Here is a 27,228-nt window from a genome sequence, read left to right as displayed (position 1 = left end):
AAAAAAAAAAATCATTTTTGAGCTAAATTACTCAAGAGTACAACCAAGACCAATAATCCCCATGAACCTGAAAGAGTTAACAAGTTTGAGAAAGGAAATACTTTTTCCTTTCTTCAGGGACAGGATCTAATCTTGTAAACTTGGTTAGTTAAGAGGGCAAAAAGGAAAAGAACTCTCAAGGATGTCAGAGAAGATTAAGATTTTTTGTTTGTTTGTTTACTTGTTCGTGTTCAGGTGTCAAGAGCATGAGAGAGTTAGCTATTTTTCAAACTAATGGATCAAACTAAAAGCTTTGTAAGGATGAAAATAAAATAGGAAAATTATCAATGATTATGAAGGCATTGAACAGGAGAACCCTGTCTTTGCCAAAGATACAAGTATTCATGATGTTGGGTATTTGTTTTATGCTTCTCTCTCTCTCCCTCTCTTTTGAATACTTTCTTTCCCCTTAAAAATTAAAAATGGAGTAGAAGATAATCTGAGCATCTGCAGAGAACCTGTCATTCATGCACTGGAGCAACGCAGACCAGATCTGAGACAACGTTCACCCTCAGAAATACTTCCTTCCCCTGAGTCTCTGGCTCCACTCCATTTTGGAGAAAGCTGTTTTATTCAACAAGGAGGCAACATTTGCCCCATTTTTTTAAAAAAATATTTCAGACTGACTCTTTAACTACTCAAATATGCTGTTTTCTGTAGGCGCAGCCTGCAGCAAGATGGTGATGTAAGTGAGAGCTCTAGACGGTCTCTCTGGGCACAACCAAGAGCTTCCGTGCTCTACGGTTAATCACCCAACACCAGCCTCAGCAACTGTTGACACAAAATAGGTGGAGATCAGGTCTGTGCAAGCAGAAAATACCAGAAAGGCAAACTATATGTAAACACACTTAAGACAGATTTGACAAGAATAGACCTAAACCTGACTTGCAGGGAACTCACTACCATCCACAGCTTGGACGCCCCCAGCTGGGTCTGTTTCCCCTTACAAAGTTCCTTTGAGAAGACAAAGAGTAACATTTTAAAACGAAGATACATTTATGGGAGGCAGTGGAGACATTTGTCCCCTTGATTCACATAGCATAGTGTGAGTTTCAAATCTGCTCCTACATGCAGGATTTATGCAATGTAATACAGTTCTTCCACGTGTACCTGGAGCGGAGCCAAATGAAAGAGAGACGAGGAAAAAAAGAAGAAAAGAAAGAAACATGCACACACGACCACAATTCAAAAAGTTATTTCTCCTGACCTATAAAATGCAGGCAAAGAAGCAAATGGATAATGCTTAAACAGTCTTTTAATCTTATCTAACTGACACCTGACAACCCATTACTTATAGATTATTAATGCACCCACTAAAAAGTTTGTCATGTACAAAATTACTAGAGAAAAAGATTGAATGCCTGAGGAAAAAACAAATTTTGCTGTACAATAACTTCAGAAATTTCAAGCCTATTATCTGTCATGCCCTTCACAGACTCACAGCACACTGCTAAAAACAACTGATTTATCTTTATTATGCATCCGAAAATGACAGCACACATGTTTTTCATGTCTTGCGATAATGTTTAATTTCATCTAGTTTTTATTTTACAGTATGTGATTTGTTTATTTAAGATGAGGAAAAGTAACAACTTTTTAACTAATTTTCCTGTTTGCATCTTTATCAAAGTGTGTGTGTGTGTGTGTGGAATGTGTGTGTGTTTCATTCCTAGGGTAGACCAGGAATGAGATCAGCTTTAGAATATTCACATCCTGCTGGATGCCCATTGTCACACAGTCTAGAATATTAGCTGAGAGTCTACACTCAACTGTCCTCCATGTCCACTTTAAGACAGAGGAAACTGCTGTCCCCAGAGATAAAGTGACTTGAGCAAGGACACGTATCTATCTGGTGAGGAATGGGGACAGCAGAGGAAATGTTTTGACTCCAGTGTCCGTTTCCTTGCTTATTCCCTCCCCTTACTCCCTCAGTCCCCCTGTGTAAATTTCACACTGTCAGGAGGCTTCCAGAATTGCTCCTTAGCCACCTGAGGGTGGGGCAGAGTTAAGCTCCACCTTGACCGTGATGTCCCTCAGCCCTTCACTTCACACGCTCTCTCCAGGTACAAGGGATCAAGTCTTGCTCCATTAGGTGGCATGACACTCAGGGAGTTCTCTTCATTTCTTTGACCAAACACTTGTGCCAAGACACTGCAAACAGCAAATCTAATTTAATTCGGATGCAAGAGTCTTGCTGATCCAGGTATCACGTTCAGAGTCAGTCTCCAAGCCACTGCTTTAATTGCCTTGAAAGGAATCACAGGTATTCAGAAACACCAAGCCTATGGTGAATCAGTCTCCCAACTCACTGGGAGCCCAATACTCAGCTGTCCTGCAACACCTCCTCAGGCTGCACTGGCTCTCAGCTTCAGGCATGGAGCTATTTTTTTGTTCTCCTGAAAAGCTTGTAACTGCCCTCCAATGCTGGCTGGAGGAGAGGCCTTGGTTACATGAATTATACTTGAACTTTCCTAAATCCTCCTTCCCCTATCCCAGAACTTCCTGTTTATCTTTCACCTAGACTCAGGGTCCCCAAGGGGAAGGGGCAGGGTTTTCCATCCAGCACCGTGGGCCAACACCTATCCCTTCCTCGGGGGTTTTCGTCTTTAACAGTATTAAGGACTTGACTTTACACAGTGGGGAAAAGCTCTAAGTAAACTTACAGTGTAAAACTGACAATAAAGTATATTGAATAGTCTGCAGAGTCATTTTCAAAGAGGATTGTTTGCTGGAAATTTTGAAAATCTGCAGACAAAAGCAATGTCTCTGTTGAACTCCTAAAACTCTCTGACATGACAATACCTGAAGGTTTCTAAATTCACAGCTCTTTTCCCTGCAAGCTATTTGCTCAGCTTTCCTAATAATACCCGGCCTGTCTGGCGGCTCGCCAGCCCTGTCTCAGGCAATATGCAAGCTAAACATTTTTTGACTGATTTCAATATTTTCTTATGAGCAACTAGACAGTATTTTATCTAGTGAGTATTACTGATTGCTATAATCTAAACCCAGAGTAAGCGCCTGTAAAGGTAATATTATTAGAATTGACACTCAAGGTGAAAAGCAGAGCAATTAACCGAGGCTGGAAGAACAACAACACATTCTGAAATGTTCTGGGGAGTTCTTCTATTTATGCTTCTCCTTCTTTTAAAAATACCGCACCTGTTACTCCATTGATCAATTAAGAAGTCTACTTCAAATGTGGGTTACACTGAAATTCTCAAGGGAAAAAGTGAAATCACCTGCTTAATAAAATTACTTTTTTTGTGTGTGTATGGGCAAGGTTGCTGCATCCCTAGGTGATTTCAAGGCAAGGAAATCACTCTACAGCCCACACTTTCATTTTGTAGTTGAATAGAAACAAGTGACCCAGGGCTTCTGCTTCTTGTGTTCGTACTGGTGTGGTCTTGTTTGTTTGTTTGTTTTTTGTTTTGTTTTGTTTTATTTTACATCTGCTCTCCTTGCTTTTGTGTCATGCCTCTGTTTAGCTTTATTGACAAAACAATCTGTGCCTAATGTTTAAACAACATCTGTAAAATGTATTATTAAATTATGCTGGAAGAAAAAGCAGAACAATTCTATGAAACCCTCTGACCCCTATTGATTTTTAGATCACAGAAGTTGAAAGGATAATTTGTGAATGTTTTAACATTTACATCTAAACAGGTACCTGTATTTATAGAATCTTTGATTACTTATAAAACTATTTGCTACATTATTACCATAACTCAGAAAGAAACCTGACCTTTACCCATCGAATCTGTTTATTATAATGAAGGAGATCCAATTTTTTAAAAATAAGTTTACATTTTTACCTGCCAGAGGCATAAATCTCTAAGGATAACATACTTTTCCCTCCAGTAGTAATAAATGGGAAGTGATGGCTGAATGCTTTGTAGTTTCAGAGGCAATAAATGAAGTAAATAGGAAAATCTGGTGTGTACCCTAAATCTAAGAACTGTGGAGAGCAATAGTTCTGCAGTGTCATATCAGATGTTAGGATGCTACCTGGAGTTTTATATGCCCTGTTGTGGAGAGTGATTTTTCTCTTGACATACATACTGTATTTCACCTATACTATATATTTTGCACCTACAACCCATATCAGATCATAAAAGGATAATCATTTAATATCAGGCCTCACTGGAAGAGTGTTCAGATGTAAACAAAGAAACTATAAAATTTATTCAGTGCACCCTAAGCTAGAGCTCTGCAGGTACCATGTGTCTGTGGTATCCAGCAAGTACCAGTACAACCACACAGCCTAAGTTATCATCACAGCAAATCCCCAGGTTTGCAACGCTGGACTCAAAAGATATAAGGCAGGTTTTATTGGACCATGCTATACTCATATTTTCAAAATAAAAAAATAAAGTTGGTCAATTCAGGAGGTAAAAAAGAATGAAGTATTGAATCTGTGTGTGTGTTTATATTTTCTTTAAAGTTTACCAAAATATCTAAAGACCTAAATAAGCATCTAATCCCCAAATTCAAGATGTTTCTACATAAATGACAAAAATGTCAGAATATTGTGTTCACTGCTATATATCAGAAGTGTTTGTCACAACTATAACAATAAAAAAAACAAAAGCCCTGAATACTACCATTTACCATTTTTTAGATAAAAAAGGAAAATACATAAATGTCTGATGCATGTTACATTGAAAAAATGATTATGCTTTAAATCTCAGATTACCACATATTTAAGGTTGAAATATTTAGGCAATTAGTTAGGGAAGCTGATGTTTTTGGAAAAGCATGCATGGACCTCAGATAAATGAGATAATTTTGGTAAAAAATTTTACCCAAATTATTTGCATAATTGCATCAATTCTCAAAAAAAATGTAATGGCATAACTGGTCCTACAATGTCTCATCTAATAAATTTCACATTCCATCTTAGGACCCAAATGCCCTTGGTACTCATGCCAACTGTTTTAAGATTCCTTCTGTTTTTATTCTGATGGGACCAAATATGATTTGTCACAATTATTTCCTTATTTTCATCTTATTTATATATTTTTTGGCATCAAGTATCGAACCCAGGGGTGTTTAATCACTGAACAGCACCCCCAGTCCTTTAAACTTTTTAACTTTTTTTTTTTTTTTTTTTGGAGACAACGTCTCCTGAGTTGCTTAGGGCCCCTGCTAAGTTCTTGAGGCTGGCTTTGAACTTGTGATCCTCCTGCCTCAGCTTCCTGAGCAACTAGGATTATAGGCATGCACCACTGTGCCTGGCTCACGATTCTCTTTTACTCCAAAAATATTATTTTAATTAATCAAATCTGTCTTGTGATTTTACACTTAAATTCTCTTTTGCCCTTTACTTGGCAAATCCCATCTACTTTATCCTTAGTCCTCTACAGCAGCAGGTAGTACATGTCACTTATGCCAGTTAAAGAAGGTAAAATAAGTTCAGTGATGGAGTAAAGAACAACACATCAAACTTCTTGTCTCATTTTCAGTCACAGCTTAACTTAAAAACCACATCATCCAGAGGTTCTATGACACGCTAACAAATAGACATGAGTTTATATTTTTTACTTACATATTGTGTATTTCAATACATTATGTTGCTGCCAATAATTCCAACTGATCTACACCCAACCTGCCCTTCAGCATTTTATGAAATCTCATCAACAGTGACTCAGAGTTCATACAAAAATGTACATGTGTGTTAACAAGTTTTAGAGAATCCAAGAAGGAAGACACAAATGTTTTAAAGGTTGTGTCTATATGAAATGAAGGGAAAACACTGAAACACTAGTGATGATTTTTTAAAAATACATTAATTCTAGAGGAAAATAACATTATGGAGTGATGCTCTGTACAGGAATAAAATGTTTACAAGCTCTCAAAATAGCTTTGTATGATTTTGGGGGGGAGGTCCAGGTGGGGAGGGAAAGCGGGGTACTAGGGATTGAACTCAGGGGCACTCAACCACTGAGCCATATCCTCAGCCTTATTTAGAGACAGGGTCTCAATGAGTTGCATAGTGTCTCGCTTTTGCTGAGGCTGGCTTTGAACTCGTGATCCTCCTACCTCAGCCTCCCAAGCCACCGGGATTACAGACATGCACTACTGCCTGTAAAAACCATATGAATTTTTGGCAATGCAATAAAGTAAAAAAGATAACCACTCCTCAGTTTCTCTGATCTTCAGTCTCCAGATAGGGCGGTTTAAGATTTTCTGAGATCTTTGGTTTCAAAATGGTGCCATCTGGGTTTCCCCATTTTTGCATCACATTTCCTATTTTATGTTTAAAGAAAAATAAATCTATTACCAGCTCCTTAGAATAAGAAGATTTAGATGAAAATTAACAAAACATTAAAAAATGAAATGTAGGGATGCCATTATTCACCACACTTTAGAAAGGCAATCTCTCTGACATCTTTTGGTTATTTGAAGGACATTTCTCTATAGCAGACCAAGTTATTAAGGGTTAAAACAATGGCCAAATGTGAAGGCGGTGAGGTGGAAACAAGGGTCACTTCCAACTCCAGAAAGGACAAGGAGGGAGAACACAGTGTACAAAGTGCCAGGTAAGCACAGAATTGCGTTATATCCCAAATAACTAAGTAAAAGCAATTTTTTTTAAGTTATATCTGCACCAAATTGAGTATGTTTAAAGCTTGCAAACAAGGCTGGGAGGTAGCACAGTAGCTGAGCACCTCCCTGTTGTATTAAAGGTGCTGGGTTCAGTCCCCAGCATGGCAAAAATAAGTAAAGTATGCATATACTTTGAAAAAATATTTTGTAGTAGGTGTTATATCTTTTTTTTAAAGTTTTTTCCCCCTTTCTCTTTTAATTATGAAACAGGAAGTCCAGTTACGATCACAGACTGGTAGAGACGGGTTGCCCTCCACCCATCTGAGATTGTGCACTGAATCTAGGAAAACGACAGTCCATACACATTACCTGAAATCACACGAATGCCTTCTTGCCCCTGAGTTCACAGGAAATATCCTCTAAGATGGTCTGCCCAGAGAAAGCAACTTGTAATGGAATCTATGCTCTGGTAACTATGTTATGGATGGAGTTTGCTAGCAACCATGAGGAGGAAGAGAGATGGCATGTAGTGATAGATCACCTGGAAGGCAGCTCTCCAGTGTTCTTTAATTAGAGAGCTCACCCTGCCACTCCTTTACCCTTAAACAAGAACATTTCCCAGGGAAATGTAATGTTTGTAGAGCCTCCATTGTATGAAGACCACCTCACCATCAGTGTGAATTGAAAAAGAGGTGAGTTGAAGTGGGTCCATAAAATTGATGGTCTCCCATTTAATATCATCCAGAACCTCTGAAAGACAAGTCCAAAAATGCAGGCTGAACAGTCTTGAAATAGCAGGTGAAAATAGGCAAACCAAAAAACCTCAGCAAGGACACAACCCCCAGTGAAGCATATGGACGTAGTGTGCCTTGGGTGGGCTCCCTCTCCACTGACTAAAAGGGCTGCAAAAATTGATCTCTCAAGACTGCGGTAAGGTCGTAGAAATTGATAACCCTTACAAGCAATGCTTGTGTGAGTCTGTCTGTGTCTTGCAGATAGTGCACTTTGTAAATTAATCCTCCAAAGGCAAATATATTGTAAGTAGCTTGTTATCTCTAAAATACTAAATTGAAGAATACATGGGATTATATTGACAGAAATTACATTTTCTGTAATGGGGTTTAATATATCTGAAATCTCTCCCAAAGGCACCCAGGCTCTCTAACAGGGTAGGGTCTGTTAATTTAGGTGCAATGGACATCAAGAACGAATTTATTCACCAAAATGGATTAGGCCATGTAATCAGAGATTCTGTAATATTAATCTTTGACACTTATTGAACAGAAAGAAATACTTCTGTCTGTGACTGGCATTCCCAGTACTCCCCTTTCCCCAACCGGGCTTTGGGCCTTTTCTGGATTTTACATCAAAGAGGATAAGGTTTCGCCACCATAAACACTAATCTAAAAATATTAGGACAATTAATTAGATACACTTAGTTGTAGGGGATATTGGATTTCAATACCCTTCAAATATGACACTAGCCCTGGGTGATTATATGAAACCTGGCTTTCAGCACATTCACAAAGGGTAATAAATCATACTTTCTCAAAGCCTCGTTGCCACATCGCCATATATTAAGTCAGAATATTGTTGTCTGGTACTTGGTGCACAATCCCAGCTTTGCCCCAAATCAGGAATTTACACCCAATTTAGAAATAGTATTGCATAGTCCTGAGACACATCAGGTTTTGAATAGCTTCAGAGTAGCAACACAATTTCTCCCTTTAAATATTTGGGAGATAAGAGAATGGGGAGACCATCCTTGCCCGCGTAACCTTAACAAATTCTAAACGAATTTGGTTATTCCATGAATTTAAAACTGATCGATAGGTGATGGTGGGTTTTCGTGTGAAAAGAAGATGACACTCTATCGATTATCCTTAAGAAAAAAGAGTCAAAGAAAGCCAAATGTTATCAGAGCCATCATGAATGTGAGCTAAACACAGACTCATCCCACGCATAAAACCTGTCAAAGTATAAAAGAGGTGGAAGGCAAAACACAGTTTTATTTTCCATACTAGAAAGTGTTCTCACATATCAGTCAACAGTTTGTTTTCACCTTTGGCTCAACAAGCTGCAGAGACTGGGTGTGGCTTCTCAATGCAAAACATTAGCTGCAGGTTGCCAAAGAGGGAAACAGATTGTGTGTAAACACAAGGCCAGATTGCTTACCAATTGTTCACTTGCAGGATGGTGAGTCCTGTGTCTTGGGCCAGTTGCTTTTTCTGTTCTTCAGAAGGGTAAGGATGCTGAAAGGGAACAAAAAGGATATGTGTACATCAGGCAATATTTAGGCCATTCTGTCAATAACCTAAGTGTCTAGTGAAGTCTATAATTAAAGGTAAAAATGCTGAGGTGTGTCACTCTTATTAATGGAATACTACATCATCTAATTAATGGCAGTAAAAGACAAGCCAATTACAAAGATTAGTGAAGTGTATAAATAGCTACTTAGGATACTTGCAGAACCTTGATACTGAGTTGATCCTTTAACAAGTTTATTTGTTGCAAACAGAAAGTTTAGTGTGATCTTCACTACATTTTTATAGCACTAAAATAAGGACAAGAGTTGTTTTTTTAAACCATCTACAAGTGTATCATATCCTGGTTAAACCCTTTCATTGAACCACGGAATTCTGAGAAAGCATTTTGACCAACAATCTGCTGAGGTCCCCAGCACTAAGTTGACATTCTCCCTCTAAGATACCATATTGCCATATGCAAATAGCAAAATCAAAGTGGGTATATTTTGTTTAAACCACTTTTCACTTTAGCTCTTCAGCAAAGCACAAACAAAATTTATCCCAAGTTGGTTTCCATGTCTCAATGTTGACACATGCTAGGGTTCTGCACATAGACCAATGCAAGGTCAAAGATCAGCATTTTTTGCATGCTAACAACAAACCCAGTTATGTTCCTCACAAGGTAGAGTGGATAAAGAAGTACAACAGGATTCAATAAGAAAATGAAATTCATCCCTTCTCAAAAGAATGTTTGGAATGCTACTAAAACTAGCTTTGGCAAAAACACTTTTTGTTCAATAATCAAGTATATCTAAATTTTCAATACACATTTCTAAAAAGTCTGGGAGAATCGCTGAGGATGTGGTTTCTGTCCATGGAGACACTGACTGGCTTGAAATGTGACTTCCCTAGGAATTCTCCATAGATAAAACTGTTCTGAGAGTCAACCCTCTATTCCATTATGAATGGGAAAGGGCACCCCCACAACCCTTAATTTAACTATCTGTGCCATGGAAACTAAATTCTGGTCTATTGAATGATAATTAACATAGCTTTTAATCTCATTAATAATGTCTGATTAGATGCTAAAAAGACTTGTTAATGACTACTTCAATGCTCTTATATGTAAGTTTAAATATGTTCTATATCTATACACATGGGATACGTTTGTGGAGAGCAGAGATATAGCAATTTTTCCCATAAGCATTGTCTTTGATTGTCACTTAATCAATAAATACACAATTAGAATAAGGCTTTGCTTTCATGGACTTTAGTGCCTTTCTCTAAAGAGCTTCAAGTATATTACAGACAGGATGGTAATTAATCCCCATTATAGTCCTTTGAGTGACATAAATGGAATCTATCATTCCTCTTGTTTTACAGGTGAGGAAACTGGCCAGCAGAAGGGATGGCCCACAGCAGACAGGGGTCAGTGATATTTCCTCCTTCCCTTCCAGAGTTTAAATCCCACTATGACCAAAGGATGTGGCAAATACCTTGGATAATCCCCATACATGTCCCCTGTTCAAAGACCTCCAGACTGCTTATCCCAGCCTGCGAGACGGCCACCATGCAGCGCAGCCCACCTCCCTCAGATCTTATTGCCTTCTTCTGACTCCTGTCCCTCCCCTTTGTCCACCCACACCATCTTCTTACTGTTATATTCAAAATGCCAAGTTTCTCCCTGTCACTCAGGCTCCTTTCTGGATGTCACTCTCAGGGCTCCAGGGTCAAGCTGTACCTCCCCACTCTTCATCTCCCCACCTCATCTTTTCACATCAAAATTTTCTTTATTTCCCTACTAGCAGGTGAAACACTAGTTTTAATTATTTGCTTCCTTGTTGGAAGGGTGTCTCTTCCCACTCCTTTACCAACTCTAAACCATTTTTCTTCCTTTTTTACTATCCTCAAAGCCCAGACTTGTACTTAATAGGAAATCAAGAAATAGCTGTAGAACCAGGAGAACAGCTATAACATACCAAGATATACAGACACTCTGCACTTGGATGCGACACCTAAACGCATAAGAAGATTTCTTTCAAAGCCCACAAAAAGTATAAACAACCCACCAGGCACAGTGGCACATGCCTATAACCCCACCAACTCAGGAGGCTCAGGCAGGAGGATCACAAGTTCAAGGTCAGCCTCAGCAACTTAGAAAGGCCCTAAACAACTTTGCAAGACCCTGTCTCAAAATAAAAATTAAAAATCCCCACTGGGGATGTGGCTCAATCCCTAGTACCAAAATAAATAAATAAATAAAGCAAAGTATAAATAATCTAACTTGAAATCCATGACACTATTTTATTTGCTTCTTTCCTAAAAGTGTTATCGACACATTCTCTTCAAAATAAAAGCATACAAAACTCATATTAGGCTCAGATTGTAAGTGACAATGACCCTACTCAACATAATACTGGCCACTGTAGGCAAAAATCTTATCACTGGAAATTGAGTTATAAGCAACCCATTACCCTCCTACTTGTATAACAGTTCACTACACAACAAAAAACAAATGAATATCTTATCCTATGAACAGAATACTGTGTTATAATTTGATATATAGTAGTTATATCTCTATGCTAGTTGAATAATTGTACATAATATAAATGACTCCATGAGGTTGTATAAATTAGGGTGACTGTACATCTTTGAACAAAGGACAACTTTTCAAACCCTTGATTTTGTCACCTAGAGTTCTAAGATCTATCAAATGCAAAAATTACTCACACTAGCAGTTCTTACAGTATTACCTAAAACTAATTATAAAGTGAATTTTGAAATATGCAAATCTTAACATCTAGCTGTTGGCAACTATTTTCCATATGAAGCTGTAGACATGCAGACAATTTCTAATCTGTAATATTTTCTGTAATACTATATGCTTACAGTTTTCCAGGTCCTATAGAAATTCCTTTCAGTGATTTTTTTTCAAGAGTCAACAGTCCCTCTTCAGAACAGCTGAAAAGCAATGCCTTTTGCCCCATCTTATTAGTTGTGTCTTAATGTTATGACCAGAACTGGATAAAAATTAATATTTATGCCATTTATCTTTAGTTACTCTGAAAATTGAGAATTGTCACAGTAATTTATTTGTCCTGTGTTTCCAAGAGAATTTTGCATGCCTGTTTGCGAGCAAGTTTTACGTACATTCTTATAAAGCAGACTGAGTTCATATTCTACTTATGCAAGTGGTGTCGGGAACATTCTCTCTGGATCATTAAAATCATCAAAGAATAGGAACTTGGCTTTCAAAATTTCAGGGCAAATTTCAGTTCTTTTTTTTTCACATCATGTAGTTTCTGATTTCATAATTTATCATAAAATGAGAAAGGTCTATCTTCTTTTTCCCTCTGTCACTTTTCATGTGATCTGATTTTAAGTAATTGGAACAAACTGTGTCTAATTTCATGCAGTGTAATTGCTGCTCAGCCTCAAGCTATGGAGACCCAGCACTTTGTCTCCATTAAGCAATTTTCAGTTGTTCAGATATACATATATATATATATATAATTTTTAAAAGATATCTATAAAGAAATGAATGAGTGTGAACAAAATTAAATTCAAAATAATTTGGTCACTGCTAAGGGGGGGACAAAGGTATCAACAGAATGTCTAAGCCCTTGTCCAAGGTAACTCAACTGAATGTTTTCTTTTTCTCAGAGTTCCTGGCCTGTCCCACAAACTTTCAATTCCCTGAAAAAAAAAAAAAATCTATAATTGCTCAAATCACATGAAAGCCATGACTTCATGTAGCTAATCCACAAAAATTCACTAAGAAGTAGGCTTTAAAACTGAAACCCAATATGTCTAAATGTCTTAAATCCTATGCATCTTTACTAGATAAGCTTTTGGTGGACTCTATGAGCTATTCCTTTGTAGACTTTTTTAAAAAATGACTTGACAAAAACCCAACATGCCATGGGCAAGACTGCTGTAAAAACATTCAAAGCCCCGTTGCGTTCCACCCACAGGGCTGGGGAGGCCATGCAGCAGGCATTGGCAAAGGCAGGCATTTTTCAAGAAACAAAAAGTGATCCCTGAAAAGGGCCATTTTAGGGAGAACCTGGGAAATCCATTCCAAAACACGGCAGCTAAGGGCCACGTCACCCTTGCCATTTTCCTGCAAACCTTTGCTTTATGACATCTCCATGGCAAGGACACTCGTTTAAAAAAGATCAGTAGGCTCTGGTGAGGGAAAGACTTATTGCACTTGCCTGATATACCAATCAACCTCATCACTCTGGGATATCAGAGTAAATTTGACCACAGTCCAATAGACAGTGAGGGAGGCCTGTCTTTGTTGTGTACATTAGCCTCATGCCATTATCTCTTAAAAGCTTAATTATTTGCAAACAATTGATCAAGAAGGGAATTTGAGAAAGGATATGTAAGGGCCACTGGGAGACCTGCAAGGCATTAAGAGAGCAAACAAAATTACCTTTAGATCTTACAATAAGAATTAACGATTGGGGGGGGGGGGGGCAGACAGGCATCCCGGTAGCTGCAAGGGTTCTGTCTGGAGTGTTTCCCATTTGATCTGCATTAACACCTCAGGAATGAGGGAAAGCCATAAAACAGTGATTATGTATGGGTAAAGCTGACCCTCCCTTCCAGCATTAAACCTGCACACGTGGAACAGGCTGGTTTCACTGGGGAGAGAAGGGAGGCTGGACTCAAAGGGTATAAGCGGCTTGTGGGCCATGGGACCCCAGCTGACAGGAAGAACTCACAAAGTGATCATCACTCTTTCAATAATCAACACCCTGACTTCTAAAGCATGTGACACTCTTTACGTGTTTCTGAATCTACAGGATAACTTCGAATAATGACCCAGTATGGAGTGATTGCCTAAAAACCCCAAGAAAGCATAAAATGGCCCCTGGTATATGTGCCCTGACTAATGGAAATAAAGAATATTAAAAAAAAATAAAGCCAAAATGAGCTTTGATGAAAGTTAAGTCAGAGCTGTCATTTTACTGGGCACAAAGGACAGAAAGTGACAGAAAGAAAACAGCAACTTTCTAAAGAAAGCTATCTCAGCACAATGTTTTATTTGTTGAGGTTGGCGCGAGAGAGGAGGTACTGATGTGGGTTTTCTGGTATTTACGAGTTTACAATACCTTGGAAGAAAATTTATTTATTTAAACAATTGAACTGACTTTTCCAGAGGAGCATCAATGGGGAAAGAGAGAAACTCTACAGTACACAACAGATGGAAAATGTCCAGCCTTATATCTTAACAACATCCTCGCCCAAATGCACTCCTTTCATCAAAATGTCCACCCCTGGCTGCAAACGCGGATGCCAAGACAGTGATGAACTTTATCTTATCTACCCTGGTAACCAAGTTTCAATAACGTCCCCTCCCTCACGGCCTTGCCCACTCCAACAGCACATTGTAATGGCAGCAGAAAATTTGAAAATAATCCTGTACAGAGCTCTCGGGTGAGATAATGGAAGGCTACACTGCCCCTTCTCAAGCCTCAGATTAGTAATTTCTTGTGACACAGCAGTGCCTCTATACCGAAACTGCAAAACAGCTATAACAAAGCAATAGAGGTGGAAGCAATTTTCAAGCAAAATGTTACATGCTATACTTTAAAAGGTATGGGAATAGGTACCGGAGGAGCCGATCTAACAGGAGGAATTATGGCAACTGTCCAATATAAGCCTTATCAAGGCAATGTTCTGTTGGTTGGCTGAATATGTTGGAAGAACAATTTCGGAACTTCTTTTATCCTTTTTCCTCCAGCCCTATGCCTCCTCCACAGCTAAGTTTAATGCATTAATATAAGTTGACCTTGAGCTAAACTCTGGTATGTGATGGAGAGATACTCCCTTTAAGAGAAAAAAAAAAAAGAAAAAAAACCCACCATATGGCTTTTAACCATTAGGTCTCTGTGCTCCTTAAAAACTTCTAAGTTTTTGTCTATGGATCTAAATTAAAATACCTACCTATATATTTGAGCTCCCGGAACATAGGCAGAAATCTGCTAACCAAATATACTCATATTTGTTTAATCTGATTTTTTTTTTTTTTTTTTGCCTATGGAAACTTCTCTCACTTTAAACTTGCAGCCATTTCCCCCTTATGCATTGACTATGAATAGCTTACACTGTGACAATTACATTGATCTAGGATACTTTTTTTCCTTTAAAAAAATCCATAATGCTTCCCTATTGTCTTTCAGCTTTATGAATTAGTTTGACTGTTTCCATGAATGCTTTTTTGTCTTCTGACTGCACATTATCAAAGAGACACTTTGTGCCTCCCATTTGCATTACAAAAGCAGTGCACCGTGCAGTGGAAGAACATAGCCTGAATGCATAGTAGTTGAGTCCTGCATCCTCACACAGGCCCGAATCAAAAGAAGACCGAAGGGCGGCAACGTCGATGATGGTTGAGAAGCCAAACATGTTTGGAGCATCATCAGTGGGGTCACAGAATTTCGACCTGTTTTTTTTTTTTTTTTAATTCTCCGTCAGCACCCCCAGACTGCCTAGCTGCTCGGGACTCAATGTGCTCCATTTATTGCTTAGCACTAGCTTTTTCTGAAGGCCAGCGGAGTCATTCTGCAGACAGCCCTGACTTCTTGTGTATCCAGCAGCGCTTTATAGGAAGTCGCCAGTGGAGGCGTGCAAGTAGGAAAGTCATGTAGGAATTTGTAGACTTGATCTTATCACGTGGAAATGACATAGGTATGGAAGGAAAAGTGGGACGCTGGCTGATATTTCATCACAATCTTAGTTTTGTGTACTAATGAGACCATATTTGTAATGCATAGCAAGAGAAACATTGTTTTATAGCCAATTATAAGAAGCCAGTAATAAAATGCCTTTCTTTCTTCATTTATCTGTTTGTTTGTTTGTTTATTAGTTTCAGGGATTATATCCAGGGGAAGTTAAGCACTGAGCTACATCTCCAGCCCTTTTTATTTTGAGATGAGACCTCACTAAGTTGCTGAGATTGGCCTTGAACTTATGGTCTTCCTACCTCAGCTTCCCAAGTTGCTGGGATTACAGGTGTGGACCACTATACTTGGCTATCTATCTGATTACTTATTTATTTATTTATGGTACCAGGGATTGAACCCAGGGATGCTTAACCACTGAGCCACATCCCCAGCCCTTTTTATTTTTTTTATTTTGAGACAGGGTCTCTCTGAGTTGCTTATGGCCTCACTAAGTTGCCGAGGCTGGTTTTGAACTTCTGATCTTCCTACCTCAGCCTCCCAAGCTGCTGGGATTAATTTTAATTGATCTCTTAATTTCTTCTAAATATAAATTAAATATAAAATAAAAACACTAAATAAAAAAGACAGATATTTATACAAAGAGTTTCACACCAGGTGTGGTGGCACATGCCTAATCCCAGCAACTCAGAAGGCTAAGGCAAGAGGATCGCAAGTTTGGGATCAGCTGAGCAACTTAGTGATCTTTTAAGCAATGCAATTTAACAAGACCTATCTCAAAATTTAAAAAATAATTTTAAAAAGCGCTGGGGATGTGGCTCAGTGGTACATCTGGATTCAATCCCCAGTACAAAAAAAAAAAATTTCTTAGTCCTTTGTATTTGTGGTTTTTTTCTATAGTTACTTATAAGTCTACAATGATAACAATGTTTTCAATCTATTCTTCATTAGCTATATATGTTATAGAACTATTTTAAGCATAAATATAAAAGACATATATATATAAGACTCTAAACTAGCAACTACTTATCTCCTCTTCCTAAAAGTACTAAAATTCATGAAGTGAATGAATTTTGAAGAGTCATGATTGTTAATGAACACCCTGAGTTCATTATAAGATCATGATTATATTAGGAAACACACAATGACCATTAAAGGAAAACAGCCCAGGATGGGAGGAGCCTGGGGCAGGAATGGGATAAGGAAGAATGCTCATGCTTCATTTTCAGGTGTCCTTCTAAACAACAGCTTATTTGAATTAGTGTCTGTCAGTAAAAAACACATTACGTGCATTATATCATGTACTCCTGATGACTCCCACAACCGAGGATTATGCTTAACCTCTCTTCACAGATGGGGAAGTTGAGGCTTGGCTAGGTCAGAAAACATGCCTGAGGGCTCACAACTACTTAGCACTAATGCCAGGTCTGTCCTTGACTTTCCCCAGTTGTCGACACTTACACTAATTTTCTTTCTCTTTTTAATCTAAACCATAATATAAGGGGGTATAAATGAATTTATTATTGGGGTGTGCCTTAAGCAGAGAACTCTACCCATCACTTCTGCCTAAAAACTGAGTGCTTCTGCTCTGCAGATGAAAGTTCATCAGGACTTTCCCCACATTATCCCTGAAACATCCAGTCCAAGGGGCTTTACTGATAGTAGCTTAGTCATATTAGTAAATGTGGTAGAAATCTCAATTGTCGTGTGCTTTAGGGAATAAGAAGGTAACAGGTGTTGTTCCCAATACTTCATAAATATGCATTCTCACACATGCCTTCAGAAGAAGGTACAACTATTATACCCATTTGATAGATGAAGAAAGTTGGGGACAGAAAGGACACAAAACCTTTTCTAGCTTACACAGCTGGGATTTGTAATTTGGTGGTAACATGTAAATTGGGAAAATTCACTTCCAAACTTTTGTTTGGATGGCTCGAGCAACCCTGTTTCATTCCAATGAGTGTGTATGATGATTACTCCTCTTTATATAAAGAAGCTATTGTCTTAATGTGCACATGTATCTTGTATTTCCACAACTTGGTTCTGTTAATGGAGCCCAAAGTAGATTTTGCTAATACAACAGAAAACTCAATAGCAACTAGTATGTCCATCATGTTATTAGCGTTTATAACACTGCTTACAAACAGGGGAATGATGATAGGTTATATACAAGAACATTCCTCAGGATCATAGACTCAAATGCCTGTTATTCCATCCAACCACATTCCAATACGCCTTAAACTGTCTGCTTTGAAATAAATTGGTGCGTGTGTGTGTGTGTGTGTGTGTGTGTGCGTGTGTGTTTGTTTCCAATTACTTTCATTTCTTGCATGATTCTTAATCAAATATGAGTTAAATTACATTCAAAACCATTTCATTTTCGTAGACTACTAATAAAAACACACAAATTCTATTCCCATTCATGATGCAACTAGTCCATTCTGTACCCAATAAATATTTGTTATATGAATGAATGAGTGTTATTGAAGATAAAGACACCAAAAATTTCTCAACTGGCTCTGTAAGTAGATTACTTCAGACAAATATCAGAAAATCGGCATCCTCGTTTCCACAGTTATTCACTCAGTTCCACATCTCCCCAAACAGTACAGCTTTTGCTCAAGTTAACTGCCTCTGTGGAGACACTATTCTCAGTGCTTTAGGTACTCTTTCATTTAACCATTATAGTAAGTCTATGAGGAAAATATTTTTACCCTTATTTTGAACGCAGGGGTGCTTAACCACTGAGCCACATCCCCAGCCCTTTTATTTTACAGAAGAAACTGAGGAGGCACAGACTCTCATTTACTTGCAAGCAGGTTGGAGCTGGGATTTGACCTTGAGGTCAGTCTCACTGCCCATGTCTTAATTACCATGATATTTCACTTTTTCTTTCTTAGTATCAGTGTATAAATGTCCCCCAAAGTTTCTCCCTAATCCACCCTAGGTTGGGTTAGTCTATTTGTCGCAAAAGTTCCCTTCCCACTCCCGGAACCCATTGTGATGAAATCCAAGTTCTCTGTCTTAGCAGTGCCTCACTCAGAACTGAAGGAAGGATAGAGAGTCTCAACAGTAAGGCTCTTTCCTGAGAATTCCACCTCAACACCCACAACAGAACAACAGCATGCCAAGCTAGACCACTTTTCCAAAAAGAAAGTTCATGACTCACTCATACAATAAACTCCAATAAAGGAAGAGTCCTTTTCAAAAGACAGCTCATCTCTGCTATTTTAGAGAGTGCTCTGGCTCAAAGGAGACCCATCACCAACCTGAGGAACACTTTTCCACTTTAAAAATCAAAGCAAAAGTGTTTTGAAGCCTTTAAGAGAGAAGACAAGGCAGATGAAATACTACCCCCACCATTCTGGAATGAGTCTATTGACTACTATCATTATTGCCTTTACAGATGTCTTCTCTTATTAAATATTCAGGGAAAGAAATCCTTGTATAAAGAATAAAGTATCCCTATGTTAGAAGCAGAACAGTACATTTGGTGAGATTTTTTTTTTTTTTTTTTTGAGAGACAGAGAGAGAGAGTTCTCCTCCCAATATGACTCAAGACCCCTGGAACTGGTGCTCATTCTCTAGTGCTAATTTTCCCACTTAAATTACAGTGATGGTGTAGCCTCATCTCATTAGAGATCATTGTCCCCAGTAGACAGTTGTGTTTATGGGGGACTCTGGCTGTTCCACACCTGCTGATCAGGTTGCTATGTGATCAAGGCTGCATACAAACAGCAGACTGGAGCTTGCTGGACTGCAACTGATGAGCCCGGGCTAATTCAGGGGTGATTATGTAGTTTACTGGACCACTAAACCTCTTTAAGCTTGTAATTACTGCCTATTTGAGTAAAGAACATTCAAAAGCAATTCACTGCATCATGCCTGCCACAGCTGGAAGCAGGCTGCCAACAGTCTGTGGGGACATTAAAATCTACAGGGACGTGGATTGAAGCCCAGCTAGCAGACACTCTCAGGCAGCCTTCGCAGCCAAGTATGTGCACATTCCCACTCACCTCTCCTGACCAAGCTTACCATTAAAGGTGCAATGAAAACTATAGAACAGCCATTAAGATGACAAATAATGAAGGTAATGGTACAAACTACATTTTAATGATTTCCCCCTCTTTGTAAAGCTAAAATTCAAAAGTCTTTCACAATGCCAAAGAAAGAGAGAAAGAGAGAGAGGAGTGAGGGCTTTAAATAGTATATATTGTTGGGATTTACTGTGCTTTTGCTGAAAGTTCCATCTAAAAGATATAAACTTTAAAAAAAACTGCCCACCTTTTATGCATTATAAAAGAACTAGAATATGTAGTCATTTTAGATATTTTTCCACCCACTGAGCTGCTGTGTTTATAACTTTAGCTGGGAAAATATTGTTTAGCTAGTTGATTGACATTTTCTCAAATCACATGTGTAGAGTTTTGCAGTTAATGAATTAAAATGCCTCTCAGATACCTGGTGGATTTTACTTTCAAGAGCCAGTGAAGATTTCAGGAAAAAAAAAAAAAATCAGTATTTATCAATGTTCTCATTTTCTTTTGCTGTCACCTTAACGACGGGCAGTTCTTTTGTATAACAAAAGTGTAAAACATGCTTTGCATTGCTACGGGTATAATTATTACTTGTCTCTAAGTAACAAAAAAAGACTGGAACTTAATGAAGGGGGATTAAGTTAATTTCTTTTTTAGCTAACAGTTTCCTGTCTCTTAAAATGCAGACCTTGGTGAACATTGTGTTCAGGGAAGGAAAATTAAGCTTTTTATTTCACTAAAATCTCCACTTTGGAATATGGATATTAAAATATTAAGATGATGTTTATTCTTTAAAAGTATGTAAATTTGGTATTAAATAGAGTCACAGAAATCCTCTCTGACTACTGCATCCAAAGTCCACAGATCCAGGGGGTTTATGTGTTATCTAGACATCACTGTTATTAATATTCATTAGATGGGCCTGCTTGCATTTTTATAAGCTGTGAGAGAGGCAAAAGAAACAATCAGAATTCTTTAACACACAGGCATTATCAATTCAACATATGCCAAATAGCAGAGCACCCAGATCTGAAGTTAAGATTCAAATGCAATTTACCTTTACTAAGCTAATTTTCATGAAAACTCTTTCCCTTTTACCCATTGTAGTCTAAGCTATTTAATTATCTCTATTCTTTGTAACATACACTTCAATTTTTAATTTAAGAGATTATTCAGCACTATATTTTATCTTGGTTAACAACAAAACCCTTATCTTGCAATCAAACGAAAGAGAATTTCCCCTGAAGAATGAAGAAAAAAAAAAAAAAACACCTAAAAACTTCAAGTTGTTTTAGTAATAAGATTACCTTTATCTTTATGAACCTTCTTAAGCAAACCCTTTCTGACTTCATGAAGCATTTATTGATGTGAATTCACTGTCTGTCTCCAGAGTGGATTACAGAAGAGAAAAGAATCTTAGTCAAAATTTGGGCCAATCCCCAGTATTTGTTTCCCAATTAATTCATTCTAACTAGACAGGGATATGCTAGTGCAGATGTGTTCTTATTTCTGTGAGGTTTTCATAGATTGTCCATGAAACATCTGAGATGAGTGAGAAAGGACCTGGACCTATCATCAGCAAGATTATCAGATAAGATTGGCAAAAAATAAAGGTATTTAATCAAAGTTAACTCAAAAACTAGTTTGCCCCTGACACACACTCACACTTTTTATGACTTTGAGTTTGGGTGATCTTTTATATTTACATATCATTTCTCATTTTATTATATTTTACTAAAGATATTTTTATTGTGTTTTATTATAACATTGAGCCTCAGAACTAGCTGATGGGGTTGGAAGGGCCTGTAACGTTGCCCACCTCCTATTCCATAAGAGCAGAACCAAATCTCAGGGTAGATATATATACATGCAGGTTGTGTGGGGTTATGTTGGCCTGGAAGTTGTGGCTTGTAGGCCTAGAGCCCAGGCCTCCTATTTCTCAATCTAGCTCTCTTTACACTCTGCTGAAGCTCAAAGTTTATCTTGTTAATGATAAAGGAAAAAGCTGTAGTCACATGGGTCAGAAACCTACTATGAGATAGTGGGCCCAGCCTGTTACAATGTGTAAACATGCATTACCCTGTTCCTAGGATCAGACAAAGAACTAAAACTGAAACCAAACAGCAATACACATTTTAGTTGCTATCACTGAGTCAAGAAAACTTGTATAAGTAATCTAACTGGTAATGCTAAAAAGCCTTAAATAATAGCATTTGCCCCTTTAAAACAGACTTTGAGAAGGAAGTATCTTTACCCAATGACATGTTAGTTTGTTCCTCTTTGAAACAACTAGATATCGTCTTGCTTTATTTAGTGTGCTTTTCTTTGCCATTTCTTTAGTGACATAGGTTGCTAATTACATACACAAGGACCCTAATTTTCCCCCTTCCTAAGTCACTTGCTAAGAGAGTTCAGGCCCATGCGCAGAGTAATCAGCCTGTTTAGGCCAGGAGAGTAGTCATTAAGTCCGTTTATGCTTCAGTGATGTGGTTACACATTTACGAATGGCAAATCTAAAGGACAACATTTTAAGAGAAATTGGTTTCAAGAGGTGCAGTTGGGTGTACAGAGTTAGTTAGGTAACTGAAGTATTTAGAACCCATCCTAACTGTACAACCTTATGCAAAGCTGGTCAGTTCTCCATGGCTCCCTTTTCAGCAGTAAAATGCGGGTAACAAAACTGGTGGCACTCAAAGGAGACAACAATGTCACATTGCCAGTTTAGTGTCTGGCATATATTTAGTGCTCAGTCAGCAGTAGCTGAGTCTGAGATTACTCCTAAGATTGAATTAATCTATGTAAAAATACATGTAATATAGTCCTCGATTGCCAGGGAAGAAGATCTGGCTAGGTAATCCTGTTTTGTTTTGTTTTGTTTTGTTTTCTTTCTTGTGTTAAATTAGATCTTAATATTTTCTTGTGATTCTCTTTATCTGAACAAACTCATTTCCAGGATGTGTAAAGACAGAGAGGGCTTCAGGATGTGCTACTAGTACAGTACCCCAGGACCCACACAGAAAGGTGTCCACACTTGAATTCATGAACTCCTGTCACCATCTTGAAATAATTTTGGGGAGAGTTCAGTACAATTTATGTGGAGAATTTACATATTCTCCAAAAATGATGTAATTGGCCAGGCCTGGTGGCACATGCCTATGATTCCAGCAGCTGAGGCAGGAAGAGCATGAGTTCAAAGCCAGCCTCAGCAATTTAGCAAGGCCCTAAGCAACTCAGAGAGACCTTGTCTCTAAATAAAATATTAAAAAAAAAAAAAAAAAAGGGCGGGGATGTAGCTCAGTGGTAAAGCACCCCTGGGTTCAATCCCCAGTATTCACTCCCCAAAAATGATATAGCTGATCCTGCTAAAAAAAAAAAAAAAAAAGGTTATGTTTTCCCTACTGGATATTTTATACTCATCTATGACTCCTCTTGAGTTTGAGCTTCACAGAAGTAAATAAATAGTTACTATGTTCTCGTGAAAAGAGTAAAAAAGAAAACTCTAGAAAAGTGAGGAGGTGAGATTGGCAGTGTAGTTGGGCTCAGGCTGCAGACGGATGAGTCAAGACAATTAAATGACCCTCCCGAGGCCTTCACAGGGTCACACATTCCCGTAAGTGCCTAAATCACCCTGGGGGACTGACCCAGGCACGGAGAAAATATTCTATATTATAAAATCTATGGGGCACGGGAATCAATAATCTAGATCCTTCAAGGTGTGAGGCCTATTCTGGCTTGCTGGACTTCAGGATGTCAGGAGCCTTTGTCTTTTGGTGGCTGGAAGTCAGGAGTGGCAGTCGGCCCACCTTCCTTGGCAGGGGACAAGCGCCACATTTGGCAGAAAAGTGTGCTCTCGAGAAAAGGGAGCAGAGAATCTTTTGGCCTGGGCTCCAACTAGGATAGATCAAGAATGAGAACTCACCCTTGCATGCCAACCAAATGCTGCTGTAATTAAAAACAAACCTTTGGAAATAAAGTGTTTGGAAATTATTTCAATTCCAGCACATTCACAATATGAGCTCATCAATAGTTATAATTACTTCATTTGGTCACAGGATTTTTTTTTGGGGGGGGGGATGTTGCTTTTTTGTTGTTGTTGTTGTTTTAACCCTCTCAAATAGAATCCTACTTTTGTTGTTGAGGGAGGTAGAGAAAAACATAAATAAATAAACTGAAGGTGAAAACATAGGTAATGTCATAAAGTTTCAGAAACCTCCGGCACATTTGGATTCTGTATTTTACATCAAACCTCCTAAAACGGCAGCACTGACTTTTAAAAAATGCAAAATTCCATCATTTTGATGATGCCAAATGATGAACTCAACTATCACATGCATATATTTTGTTTAATGGCTTCATTTATTTTAATAACAAAGAGAAACTAGATTTTACAGATGAAAGGTCTTTTTTTTTTTTTTTCCTTCATGGATCAAATACAACTGGGATTTTAAAAATCTGTGATGTTAACCAATATGTGATAATGGATGCTCTCCGGGGCCCTATTTTAGAACATTTTATACAGTAGAAATCTACACTGGGTAACCACCATCAGAGTATTTACCCCTATTTTAAGAAGGCACAGTCGGGCTGAGTGTCAGAGGACCTGGTGATTGTTCCATGTTTCTTTTTTCTGAATGGATACATGTTCTCCATACAGTGTTAGCTGTGGAAATACTGGAGCAACAGGATTAACTCACTAAAGATTTATCATAAATGAGGCAGGAAAGTGCTGTTCATGTGATTTCAGGGCCAAGAAAATAATTGCACAGACTTCTTTTTCCTCTGTTCAGAAACCTGCCTAAAGCATTTGATGTTTTGTTGCAAAAAGAAACAAATAATCACAGCAAGTAAGTTCAGTTTGATTCTTGTTTGCTTTCTTCACTATGCTGCCTTTCTGTGGTGAGTCAGGAACCCCCAAATCCATCAAAACAAATTCCCACAGGAACAAAAGACATGTCATCTCAGAACCTCTGTTTCAGCCTCTATGATTTGCCCATTTATTCACAGTGGACAGCTAGTTTCAGAAAGGAATCCTTATAAAGGACATTTGGCCCACTGAACATTCTGGTATGCTGACGTGAACTCAGAGTCTTCAGTGGTGTTGCCTTTTGTTGTTTTGCCGAGAGCCAACCTACCCAAGCCACAACACGACAGATGCAACTTGCCAGCCACGCACAAGATGTCAAGCAATTCTGCAGACGCTCTCTTGGCCCAAGATGGCAGCTCGTGATTAATGGCTGTGCCATCCTGTGCCCTGCTGCAGCCAGGCCTGGGGTCTGATCCTGACACGAGGGCCTTCGTCCGCAGCCAATCAGCAGATGTAAGCACATAGGCCCTGTCAGGTTGACATATCATTCCTTCGACAATGTCAGCGAGTATTAATGTTCAATTATCTGTCCTAGAAATGACCCTCGCCTTTATGCATTGTGTAACTGTGCACATGGCACACGGGTAATCCCAAAGACAAGGGCAGAAATGCCTGCAGTAAACCAGCTACTGGAAGTTGGCTATCCAACATTGTCATGACATTGCCTCAAAGAGCTGGATAGCAAACCGATTTTTAATTCTTTTTCTAAGACACGTTTGAAGGACGACTGAGCCATTTATTTATTTGTTTGGCTATTTTCTTTTTAGCATGTTCGCAGGTCAGCAGTCCTCCCTATTTAAGCAGAGAGACCTCAGATGAGTTGAGTCCTCTTGTGACTCGACAATCACACTGAACCAACTGTCCTTTGTGTATGACAATAAGCTGTGCATTATGTGTGGGGTGCCTTTTTGTTTCACAAATTCAGGTATCTGTCATTTGCCATCAGACCCAAAAGACAACAGTAGACTCTTCTGGAGCGGTGTCAAGATCAATTCAACTTCAACTTGTGAAGCTAAGGGAATGTGTCTGAACAGGGAACACTCCTTCTTATGGCTAAAATGAAACTTCTGGCAGAGGGATGATTTCAGAAGCATACCTGAGATTGTTTGCCTGTTAACTCACATAGTCAAATCTTTTCAAATGATGTGTAGATTTTTTTCTAACTAAATTTATAATCCCCCTTTTCTTTCAAATATCATAGCAAGAAAAAATTTTTATCTCGGCAGACAGCCGCATTTGCATGGTTATCGTACAACTCACATTCAAAGGTTATCAACAACAAGTTTGCAAACTTCTCATATGACCAGCACTGAAAGATAATGTACAGTAATTGCATGATAACTTCCTACAAAACTGAGATAAAACCTTTAATGCAATCTTGAGTTCACCAACCTACTTACGATAGATAGTACAACTTATGTGGACCAGGTTGGGGTTTGATCAATTTTCCCAGCGCTACTAATTTTTAAGTAATAGATGCAATTGTTTTCCTGTGGAATATCACTAACAATTCATTATTTCACCGTAATTATAACATGCCCCCCAAAAAAAAGAGGTTGATTATGAAATGTGCTTATTAGAAGTTTAGGCAGTCATTGGTCACAGTGTGGCGTCTAGGGCTATATGTATTCTCAACCTCATGGTGAAAATCCTTTCACCTTCCCCAAACTCCCTCTTTTTCCTTTTTCTTGTGCCAACTACATTCCCAAGAACAATTTCCCCCATGACTTCCATTCTCCTCCAGTTCCCAATCCTACTTCTTAGACATTCGTTAGTTGACTCTGTTTCGGGTCTGCTAAAGGATCCAGGAAGGGAACAGTAGCCTTCTCCATTTTTAAGTGTCCCCAGGTCTTCTTCTTCTGCAGGGTCACACTTATTGCTAAGTCATTCTGAGATTCGATCCTGTCGCCCTCCCCCCTGGATCCTCCTTGCATGGATGAGTTCTTCTCTATTTTTTATCTTCAAAGATTTCTTTTCTATTCTCTAAGTAACTAGACAGGATATTAACAAGTTGCATAGAACACAGTAAAAATCCCATGAAAATATGGCTGAATTCAGCTGGGCACCATAGCACGTGCCTATAATCCCAGTGGCTTGGGAGGCTGAGGCTGGAGGATCTCGAGGTCAAAGCCAGTGTCAACAAAAAGTGAGGTGCTAAGCCACTCAGTGAGATCCTGTCTCTAAATAAAATACAAAATAGAATGTGGCTCAGTGGTTGAGTGCCCCTGAGTTCAATCCCCTATACTCCCCCCAAAAAATAAAAAATTAAAAAATTAAAAAAGATGGGTGAATTCAATTCTTTGTGTAAACAGATTCAAATTTCCCTTCTTCTAAATATTAAAAAGAAACAAAGAAAAAAAAGTAAAACCTCTTCTTATTACCATGGCCGAAGTTCTTGCCCAACGTTTTCCAAACTTTTGAACAAATTTTTCCTCCTAAAGCAATTACATGTGTCTATTCTTGCTGCTTCCACTGCACAATCACTTGTACACTTCATAAAACAACTTCTTTCTCCTCCAAATGCCTAAAACAGCTCTTTGAAAGGCCTAATCACTTCTTAGGGGCCCCATCTCTTAACACTACAATGACAATTAAATTTCTATATATATATATATATATATATATATATATATATATATATATATATATATATATACATACACACACACACATATAGTCAATGGACCTTTATTTATTTATATGCAGTGCTGAGAATTGAACCCAGTGCCTCATGCATGCTAGGCAAGCACTATACCACTGAGCTACTGCCCTAGCCCAACAATTAAATTTAATGCTGA

General features: G+C 38.4%; 1 protein-coding gene across 2 annotated transcripts in view; it reads right to left on the bottom strand.

Annotated features, from left to right (window-relative positions):
- Positions 1–27,228, bottom strand: part of Meis1 (Meis homeobox 1) — a 135,558-nt gene that overhangs the window by 16,216 nt on the left and 92,114 nt on the right. For both annotated transcript variants that reach the window (XM_076832945.2, XM_076832946.2), the window contains exon 9: positions 8,761–8,837. In XM_076832945.2, the coding sequence (XP_076689060.1) occupies positions 8,761–8,837 (77 nt within the window). The remainder of the gene's footprint in view (positions 1–8,760; positions 8,838–27,228) is intronic.

This window comes from Callospermophilus lateralis, chromosome 14 (genome assembly GCF_048772815.1).
Source record: "Callospermophilus lateralis isolate mCalLat2 chromosome 14, mCalLat2.hap1, whole genome shotgun sequence".
In the NCBI taxonomy this organism is placed as follows: domain Eukaryota; kingdom Metazoa; phylum Chordata; class Mammalia; order Rodentia; family Sciuridae; genus Callospermophilus; species Callospermophilus lateralis.
The sequence above is the reverse complement of the archived record's forward strand: the minus strand, read 5'-3'. Positions and strand labels throughout refer to the sequence as shown.